This window comes from Triticum aestivum, chromosome 1A (assembly GCF_018294505.1).
Source record: "Triticum aestivum cultivar Chinese Spring chromosome 1A, IWGSC CS RefSeq v2.1, whole genome shotgun sequence".
Classification (NCBI taxonomy): Eukaryota; Viridiplantae; Streptophyta; class Magnoliopsida; order Poales; family Poaceae; genus Triticum; species Triticum aestivum.
In genome coordinates, this window is record NC_057794.1 from 284327874 (window position 1) to 284338210 (window position 10337).

The following is a 10337-nucleotide window of genomic DNA, read 5'->3' on the forward strand; positions in this document are numbered from 1 at the left end:
TCACAACGGTTCGAGCACCTTCAACGGGGGGCTGTAGCTTTTCTGCGGGGGTCAAAGCTTTCAGCCGGTCGAAGCTGTCTACAGAAGCAGGTTGAAACTTTTTCAAACTACGGTTGGAGGCTTCATATGAATGAATGTAGCTTTTTTCGGTGTATGTTGAAACTTTATATGTCGCAGGTTGAAGCTTTCGATCAAAGGGTTGTAGCTTTTTGGGTAGTCGGTTGCAGCATCAATGGAGGAGCAAAAAAATGCTTCCAAGTTTGTTTTGGGAGGACATGGTGCATCGGTGGGGGGAGGAGGTCGCGCCGCCGTGGTTGTAGCATCTCCAGTGGACTGTTCCAGCGTACGGAAATTGTGAGCAGCAGCTCGCAGACGGCATGTCCATGACAACTTCCCAAGTCCGGTTCGCCGGGGCAGAAGGAATCTGCAAGCCGGAGCAATGGAAAGAGTGTTTATGGGGAGATGGAGACTTACATGGGACTGGGGCTAGCCGGCAGCTGGATCTGAACGAGGAAGACGAGGAGCGCCTGAAAGAGGGAGGGGGGTCGAGAGGAAGAAGATGAGCGCTGAGTGAGAGAAGAGGATCGGGTGGGGTCGGGCGAGCAGGTGGGCCAGCTGTCGCACGAGGCCCACACCCTGTACTCGCCGCGTGCGACCGGCTGAAACTTCGGCCGGTCTGCCGGCCACAAACATTTACCTAAATTAATTAATGAGCGCCTTCCGCTCATCTAAAAATAAAAAATAAAAAAAATGGAACGCCTATGGTCGACCCTGCTAGAGTTGCTCCTAGCTCGAGCCCATCATTAACCGTCGGGCAGGGACAGACCGAGCTCGAAACCCTCTTCCGCCGCTCTGCCTAAACCCCACCGCCGAAATGCTCCTTCGCTCGCTCCTCCGCCGCGGCGCCGCCGCGGTTTCGGCCGGCGGCGGCCGCGCTCCCGCCGCGCGCCCGGACCCGCCCGCTTCCCTAGCTTCCCTCCTCCTGGTCTCCCGCTCCTACGCGAAGGCCAAGGGTGGGGGCAAGCCGGCGGCGTCCACTAGTAACCGTGGCAAGGTCCGTGTCAAGGATCCCAAAGGCGTGGCGTCCGAGGACGCATCCGCTTCAGGGGAATCCGCCGCATCCGCTGGCGGGGCAGACGAGATCGACGCCGAGTTCGAGATGCCCACCGATCCGCTGCCCCCGACCTACGACCCGGCGGTCGACGTCGGGCCCGGCGGTCGGCCGCTCTTCGCCTTCACCGACACCTTTGCGTCCTTCTCCCACCGCGGCGCCAATGCCTACGTCGATTTCACGTACGCACCCGTCCTTTTCCCTTGTCCACTGTCGTCTCGATTGGATCCGAATGCGGTGATGCGCGTGGTTATGTTAGATGTATTCGTTTTGTTTGTCAAGTTCGGATATCGGCTCTCATTCTCGTGGCAATTTTGGTGCTACTTACACCAAATAAAATGAAGTTTAATACTAGATGCCGTTGGTTAAATTGTGATACTAAAGTTTGTACTGATAAGGAAAATATAGCAGGGGACTTTGTAAGCATATCGATGTGACTAGGTATAAGGCTGTATACCCTGCATTTTTTTTCTATTTGTGTTGCTTCATCTCTAATCTAATGGTGAAGTATGTATGTGTTCTGCTGCCATTTAGACTTTCCCTTGGTTTAGTAATGTTCAAAGGTTGATGCCATGGTCACAAGCGTAGCAGTCTCATTCAACGTGATGATTTCCCCAATTGAACTATGTTGCTGATCGTCTAAACATGTGTATTTGTTTAATGCAACAGTTCCTTGTATCAACCTCCTTTGGTTTGGAGGAATTTTGTAGGATTTTCATAGGATAGGATTTCTATAGGAAAAATTCCTTCAGAGCTCTTTGGTTTGTAGGAATGAAATCCTATTCCTATGGAGGAATTCTTCCTATCCTCCACATTTCATAGGAAAACAAACATTAGCCTAGACTCAATGGAAAAAATCCTATGGTGTGAATCAAAGGGCATCTCTTTTTCTATTCCTATGCATAGGATTTGAGATGCATGTCATCTCATTTCCTATGACTTTCCTATTCCTATGATTTTCCAATCCTATGAACCAAAGGAGGCCTAGTATTTTTAGTCTTCTTCTGCAGCATCTTTTTCCTGCAATAATTTATTATACCTGTTGCACTGTTTATTTCATCTGATGCAAGCGATTGTTTACTATCATGCCTGCAATAGAAGGTCAATTATTGGACATGTAGGATCTGAGATGCTAATTATGATTATGGTCGAGTTCTCAGGTGTTAGTTGAGAACCCTTTTTGGGATATTAAGTATTTCTTTTCTGTCCGTTGTTTCAGTTTGGATGAATGGAAAGCCATGCTACCAGAGGGATTGCCAGCAGGGATGATGAAGGAGTTTCAAGACACGAGGCGGTGCGCTGTGATGGTGAGGGAAAGCTTCCTAGACCTGCGGGATAACTTCCGGAGAATTGTTGATCCGGCCATTACAGCCAAACGCAAAGGTGCGCCTGTACTTCTGTGATGTCATGTTACAGTGGCATATGCAATACTTGTAGTTTGCCTTGTCAAGTCTTAATATTTCTTAGATGAACAACGGCAGTATTTATTGGTTTATTTGCATCCTACAGTAATATTGTCATTGATTGCGCTATCACACTATTCATTTGTGTTGCCTTAGTTATTTCATTTGTGTTCCCTTAGTGAATTGACATACCCCTAACTGCCCGTTATTCGTCGATGATATTTATGTAAGGTAATTCGAAACTAAAATATATTTTATTACGATCTTTGAGTGTCTATTTCTTTAATAGCTATAATATCAAGAAGTGAAAAAGAGCAATTGAGATCAGGTTACTTATCTGTAGAGTTCTTCTTTTTTCCAGCCATGCTGTAGATTCTTTTCTACTGACTGCACATTATCATTATCAAGACATCCAATTTGAAATAATTATGTAGGAACATGTTCCCTCTAACATTATACCCTGGATTATTAGGTTATGAACTGGCCCTAATCTTCTTCCTTTTTGTATCTGTCCTCAGAGACCAAAAGACAAATTATCTTGGATGGCCCTCGGAGTTGTGGTAAAAGCATTGCACTTGCGATGCTTGTGCACTGGGCCCGTACTGAGGGATGGCTGGTGTTCTATGTTCCCCAAGGGAAGGATTGGACTCATGGAGGATTTTTCTATAGAAATACCTACAGTGATCTTTTTGATACTCCTGTACAGGCTGGAAAGGTTTTGCAGGTGCTAATGTCTACATGATGTCTGTATTTTGCTTTTTCCTCGGTATTTACGAAATTGCTTTATTGCAATCATTATGTTCTGTTACATCTTTCTTGTTATTTCATCTGTTCAGTCTCAGCACCCAATTATTTTGCTAGCTTGAGCTGGTTCACCATTCATAATGTATTAAGCACCTAATGCAGCACAAGTCATATACCACTTTGCATTGGTCGGTGGTCAGGGCGTATTCATTAACATCTAAACATTTACTATTATCCTTTTCAACTGGCAGAGATGTAGTATGCTTTCTTTCTTATTTAAAATTTTCTAAGTGCATTTGTGAAGAAGATTCAAAATTTAAGTATACCATAAGATTGCTTCTACATTTTGTTTGTAATTTGATACTTACTTTAAGTATTTGTTAATCATGCTTTACAACAACAACAACAAAGCCTTTTGTCACAAACAAGTTGTTAATGCTTCGTTTTTATTAAAATTAGTTGGATGGCATCTATTGTCAATGTTCCAGGGTGTGCAATGCTGCGCACATTGCGTCTACTTAATCTGTATGTGCAATACTGCTACAAAGGCCCCCCCCCCCCCCCCCTGAAATTGTAATCTTGTATAACTAAATAGGTGATCCCCACTAACCTATTTCTCTCAACATGCAACAATGCCACCTCAATATGCATGGGGGAAAAGCCCACCTCAGCATGCAACTATGCATGGGAAAATGCTCAAATGTTTCAATTCTGTTATGCTACTTATATTCAATTATACAATAGTCATACATTTTCAGTTCAGTTCTTATACTCCCTTGGATCCATATTACTTGTCGCTCAAACGGATGTATCTAGCACTGAAATACGTCTAGATACATCCATTTGGGCGACCAGTAATATGGATCGGGGGGAGTATTATTATTATTTCAAATGTTCATGTTCATATAAGATATAACCAAATCTCATCGAAATATATTGCAAGCAATTCCTGCAGCAATGCGTGGGGTATCATCTAGTTATTTTAATTAGGTGAACACAATATCTTGTTGATGATTACTCACATACAATACATAACTAGGAACACACTACTATAACTAGCTGGCTGGGTCAATAATCTCTAACTATCTGTTTCTACTGTTGCGTCAGGATTTTTTGAAATACAACGAAACTCGCTTACAGCAGTTACCATGTCAAACTTTTGAGTCTATTCCCCTGGGAGAAGGTACTGGTGTTGGAATGATGAAAGGGGCTGACACAGTGGAAATGCCAGAAGGGTCCACATTGTATGATCTCATTCAAACTGGGATAACCCACTCGCATGCTGCAGTTGGTGTTGTAGTTCGTTTAAGAAAGGAGCTATCACATGTTAAAGATGTGCCTGTACTGTTTGCCATTGATCAGGTATGCTTATAGTGCCCATGCATGCGGCTTCTTTCAAATGTGATTGTTGTAGTGACAGTAATGATCAGTCTCAATAAATTATATTTCTTCCTTTTGCAGTATAACAGTTGGTTTACATTCACCGAGTACCAGGAGCCTGTAACTGTTAGATCCTGTCGATCTATCCACGCGAAAGAGCTTACAACGGTTTGTTGCACCAAAGCTGCTTACCTTTTTTAGCATTACCCTTCTGAAGTTGCATCCTCTCCGAAATTGCTTGTAATTTTCTCCTTCCAAAAGTGGCAAACACCTGTGTATCCTTTCAGTCAAACTTTCCTATCTTTGACCAAGTTTCTACTCCCTCCGTTCCCAAATACAAGTCTTTTTAAATATTCCAACAAGTGACTACATACGGAGCAAAATGAGTGAATCTACATTCTAGAACATGTCTATATACATCCGTATGTTGTAGTCCATTTGAAATGTCTAAAAAGACTTGCATTTAGGAACGGAGGGAGTAGAAAAAACTACTCCATCCGATCCATGTTAACTGTCGCTGAGTTAGTACAACTTTAGTACAAAGTTCTATTAACTCAGTGACAATTAATATGGATCGGAGGGAGTATCAAAATCTGCAGTACTAATAAACAATAGACCCAAAGTGGCCGGACCCTTCCCCGGACCCTGCGCAAGCGGGAGCTACATGCACCGGGTTGCCCTTAATAAACAATACTCTCTCCGTCCTATATTAATTGTCGTTCAAACGGATGTATCTAGCCGTATATCAGTGCTAGATACATCCGTTTGAGCGACAATTGATATGGGACAGAGGGAGTATGTGAAAATATATTTCTTGGTGGATATAATGATACTGATTTGTGATCGTACATGTTTTTTTTACAAACTTGGTCAAAGATAGAAAGTTTGACTTCTGAAAAAAATTAATACACCTTATAGAAAAGAATGGAGAGAGCTCTTTCTGGTTAGGCTACTGTAAAAAGCTTAAGGCGTTTTCCCTTTTCTGGTTATTCATTTTTCTTTACAGCCCTAGATTGTTCTGTTGTTTCATTAATCTAGCTGATAGCAGTGCTGTGATTTGTCGCATTAGATTCTTGGAGTTCTGAAAAGCATTTCTTGTTTTTGTTTTTTCAAGTAGACACGGTGTATAGGTTTTAGTGTACCAAGAATTCTTAAATGAAATTTGATAGATCTGAGAATTTAGTTTGTCTTCATTTTGGTCTAAGAAATCAAATGAAGTTCTCTTATCATGTGGCACTGGTATTGCTGTTCTAACTACTTTATTATATAACTCGTCATAGCTAATTTTATTTGATAAATCTTCTCTTTCACCAACTTTGGCTGGTCTGAAAATGTACATGCATGATTTTTTAAGCCCTTCTGACTAAAATGATCACAACTAATTATACTTTATGTATTGCTTACTTCAACAGGTCAATGCTTATAGGTCAATGCTTCACAATGATATGATGGTAGGAGCCTTCTCACATTCAACCGCAGTTGGCAAACTAAGACAGGAGCTCCCGGATGTTCCTTCTGATGCTCGTCTGCTTTTTCCACGGTACACCGTAGATGAAGCAGAGACTGTGTGCCACTATTATATGAGGTACTTCCAAATAAAAATTCTGTCTAGTGATAGCTTTTGAATATTGTGCCATAGCCGGCAATCGCATGTGCTTACAGAAGCTCTGTTTGCGCGACCTGTGGCTTTTGAAATTAATTGAAGCAAACAATCATTTTGATCTATTTGTTGGGCAGGCAAAAGATTATTCGACGTGAAAGTTTTTCAGAAGAGAAGTGGAAAAAGATATACTATTTGTCAAATGGAAACGGCTCAGAGATGAGGTGGCTTGCTGCGTTTATATGAGGCAGTGAATACTTAAAGTTAATTAATAATCATAATGTTCTGTTCTGAGAACAGTCTGCAGTCCTGTAGCTTCAGGTGTTGTCTGGATGTTTGCACAAGATTTGTGCTTTGATTTGAAATCCCCGGTTATCAGTAATTTTGTGTTCGCTTTTGCATCTTCTTATGCAATTTCTGATGCCAGGAGTGATATAGTATAAGAAAGCTGCCACTTTGGTTCCAGCATGCCAATTTCCCACTGTTGTATACTTGTACTATGTCTTATGGAACTCCTGGGAGCAAATTGCTACCTAGTCAAATACCCAAGATTTTCTCCCCGTATTAGAAGTGTGAACATAATTTTGGCTGTGGCTCCAAATTTTATCCATGTGTTCTGACAACACATTCTTTATGGGTACTGGCCAGGATTATAGTGAGCTGACCTACTGAAGTAGGATAAGAAGAATAAGCAACTGATGTATAACTTTTGTCTTAGTAAAGCCTCAATATGTTTTGGTTCAGATATACGTATACTTTTCCCTGTTGGTTGGGGGCCGTAGTGATCAAAGAATTTGAGTTGCAGGGAGATCTGTCAATGAGTTGAACTTTTTTTTTGAGGAAATGAATTGAACTTTATTGAAGAGGCACTTGCTACCAACTGAAAGCCTCCCTCCGTCGGGAAATACTTGTCATCAAAATGAACAAAAGAGGATGTATCCAGATGTATTTTAGTTCTAGATACATCATTTTTTATCCATTTTGATGACAAGTATTTTTGGACGGAGGGAGTACAACGTTATTTTGAGTCTGATCAGATAAGATTTTTGGCAAATGCTGTTTGCATCCTTTTCAATTATATATCAATCCTATTTGTGGTTTTGCTAGACTTATGTTGATGGTCTAATCTGTTAATTTAGCATCCTATGGTCACTCAATAATCTTATGACGACGAAGCTGCTGACCAGCTGACTTTTTGCACACGCCTCTGCGTTTGTGTGCGTAGTTATTGTGAAGCCTGTCGTTGCTGAGGATAGACTGTGGACTAAAAACGCAGATAGAATGGATTTGCCCCTCTAATACTCGGACAAGTTTTGATATCTACCGTTCTGAATTACTGGCTCTATATGGTTTTTGCTCCTGCGTTATTATCCATGGATCGCCATCTATCTTGGGTCACATATCAACCTCTTGATGTGGATTTCCTGCAGAAGCTTCTGACCTAATTCATTTCCGCGTCATTGATAATTCGTATCAATTCATTTGTAGCCCCTGCAGTGGAATCACGGTATGTAGTGTCGTAACGTCGAATACGTCTGTACTGTACTGTAATGTAATCTAACCTGCAAGCTACGCACGCACGCTTTGTTTTCCGTCGTACCAAATTGACCTCTATTTTAAACCTGTTCTGGTTCTGCTGAACGCCCCGGCCGGGAGTGTCATTGAATTTTCTGTTGCCAGGAACTGTAACAGGATACACGTCAATTTGCAAGCTTTTTGAGAGAGGCGACACATGTTAATCGCCCAGTATTCCCAAAAAATGTTTACGCGGGTTTTACAGGAGCCACAAATAAACATTTCAACCCTGGCAGAAATCTGAAAAGTCCTCGCGTCCCAAGCATTTCTATCGTGAATAATGCAGGGCAACTTGGTAGAAGGATGCAGAAACCCTCTCCTCCTTCCCGAGTGGTAGGCCCCAACCCTTGTCCCCTAGCAGGAAGGATAAGCCCGCACACAAGCTCTCCTCTTCCTTCCTCTGCCTTCTTCTCCCTTGGTGCAAGGAGCTGGCTCCTTGACGCTGATGTGCCCATGCCCATGTGTGTGAGTGCCCACCCATATATAGCTTTCTCCCTCTGGCTCCTTGTCCCCTTGCCAATCAGTTGATCCGTCCAGCACCAGCAAGCAACCGGGTTCAGGTTCAAGTTTGATCCTCTAGCTTTTTCGGTTGCGTCCGTCGATTCGTCTGCCATGGAGGGAGGAGGCGTTCCTTCCGCCCAGGACGTGTGGGACTGGGAGGTGCTGCCTGACGAGCACAGGAGCTTCTACGCCGAGACCAGGGCCGCATCCCGTGCCCACGACGGCGGCGAGGTTCTTGCCGGTAAGGAAAGGGCCCGATCAGCCCGCTCTCGATCACGATTTACTTCGGTTTCCACTCGTGTTCTCATCCCCGTAACTGCAATTGATCGCGCGCGTAATTTCAGATCACGAAACCGAGGAACCGATCCTGCCTCCCCCGTCACAAGTCGACGCTGATAATGTTGACGAGTGCAAGGACATCGGCGTCGACGTCGACGTCGTGCCGGCCGGGGCCAGATCAACCCAAGAGGATGAGGAACCCGCGGCGCCGGAGCTGCTAGTCTCTGACGGCGACGGAGAGGAGAAGTTCCAGCCCTGTGTCGACGCCAAGGAGGTGGACGATGATGGCAAGCAGATGGCGGCGGCAGAGGCAGTGGAGTCAGAGCTTCCTCCTCACGAGTTCGCCGCGGGAGAGGAGGAAGAGGGCAAGAAGGAGGAGGACGGGGCGCCGCCGGAGTGCGTGGTGTTCAGCGTGGGGAAGCTGCGCGTGAACGCGGTCGGGGCGCTGTGCTCGTTCGGGGTCGCGGCGGCCACCGTCTGCGTTTTCCTCGTCGGCGGCAGGCTGCAGCACCAGAAGCAGCACCAGCACCACCAGCAGCAGAAGATCCAGCTGCAGTTCCTTGGCGATGATAAGGTTTGCTGACTCGGTCCCACCTAATCCAATCCAGAGCATCAGACTCCTTTTCAAATTAGTAACTCAACTTGAACCAATTACAGTATCAATCAACTGCGTTTTTTTAGAAACACACTACAAACACTCACATGCATGCACACGCACTCACCCGCATACGCTCACCCCCTATCTCTATTGTCATCTTGTCGAGCCGGCAGATCTTCAGATTGACGAAGTCGCCACGGAGCCTCGTACTCCCTTCGTTCGGAATTACTTGTCGCAGAAATAGATGTATCTAGACTAATTTGACAGGTGCACAGCCTAATTTGACCAGTTCCAACACGGAGTTTTTCTTCCCGGATTTGACCTGACCGGATCGGCGCCACGCCATCCCCTTCTTGTGCAACTGAATCTTGAAATAGCCTAGGATTGAACTTGAAGCTAACTAGTCATTATTATTTGTCCAAGAGAAGCCTTGCTGAAGTAGATATGCTTGTTGATTTGTGGATGTGCAGAGAATTCAGCAGGTGGTGCAGCAGACATCGAGGCTGAACCAGGCCATGTCATCTATGATGGGGGCAGGCGCGTCCACAAGGGCCAACATATCGTTCGGTGGCTTCTACGACGGCTTCTGATCCACCCGCCCGTGATTCAACTCTCGGATCAAGCACAAGCTGCTGGATTCAACTACGTAGATCTGATGAAGAAAAAGCTAGCTCATGTTATAGCAAATCGACAGCCTTGTTAGTAGTTGTCATGTACTCCAACGTATAACATAGATCACGCCACCTGCAAAAACAAAAAAAGACATAGATCACGTGTTTGTACATAATGCACGATATACTGGATGTAAATAATTGGGAGTGTTGGACCGTGGCCGGGGCCGGCTGTATGTGTATGCACATGAGGATGGATTCATTAATAGATTTGTTATTAAGTTCATAGATAAGGGATCCGATGAACGATGATAACGAGGCCAAGAAGAAAGAACTCGCAGAGTTGATTGAGTACCTTTTGGAGCTGGACGAGATCCAGTGCATGCAAAGGTCAAGAGTAAATTGGTTACAGAAGGGTGACCGCAACACAAGCTTTTTTCAGGTGTACACATCAACAAGAAGGAAAAAGAACTTCATTAAAATGTTAAAAATAATGATGGTGAATGACTGGAAGGCAATGCTAACTTGAACCCAC

At 44.2% G+C, this 10337-nt stretch overlaps 2 protein-coding genes across 2 annotated transcripts; both read left to right on the forward strand.

Annotated features, from left to right (window-relative positions):
- The first annotated feature begins 778 nt into the window (after window positions 1–778).
- LOC123046143 (uncharacterized) lies at window positions 779–6802 on the forward strand. The gene is made up of 7 exons (XM_044469439.1): window positions 779–1293; window positions 2331–2494; window positions 3033–3238; window positions 4366–4620; window positions 4720–4806; window positions 6051–6223; window positions 6376–6802. Exons 1-7 carry the CDS (start codon window positions 875–877, stop codon window positions 6482–6484), a joined length of 1413 nt encoding a protein of 470 aa, XP_044325374.1. The 5' UTR covers window positions 779–874; the 3' UTR covers window positions 6485–6802.
- Window positions 6803–8199: 1397 nt separating this feature from the next.
- Window positions 8200–10088, forward strand: LOC123046153 (uncharacterized). The gene is made up of 3 exons (XM_044469449.1): window positions 8200–8555; window positions 8659–9167; window positions 9662–10088. Exons 1-3 carry the CDS (start codon window positions 8426–8428, stop codon window positions 9779–9781), a joined length of 759 nt encoding a protein of 252 aa, XP_044325384.1. The 5' UTR covers window positions 8200–8425; the 3' UTR covers window positions 9782–10088.
- The last annotated feature ends 249 nt before the right edge of the window (window positions 10089–10337 follow it).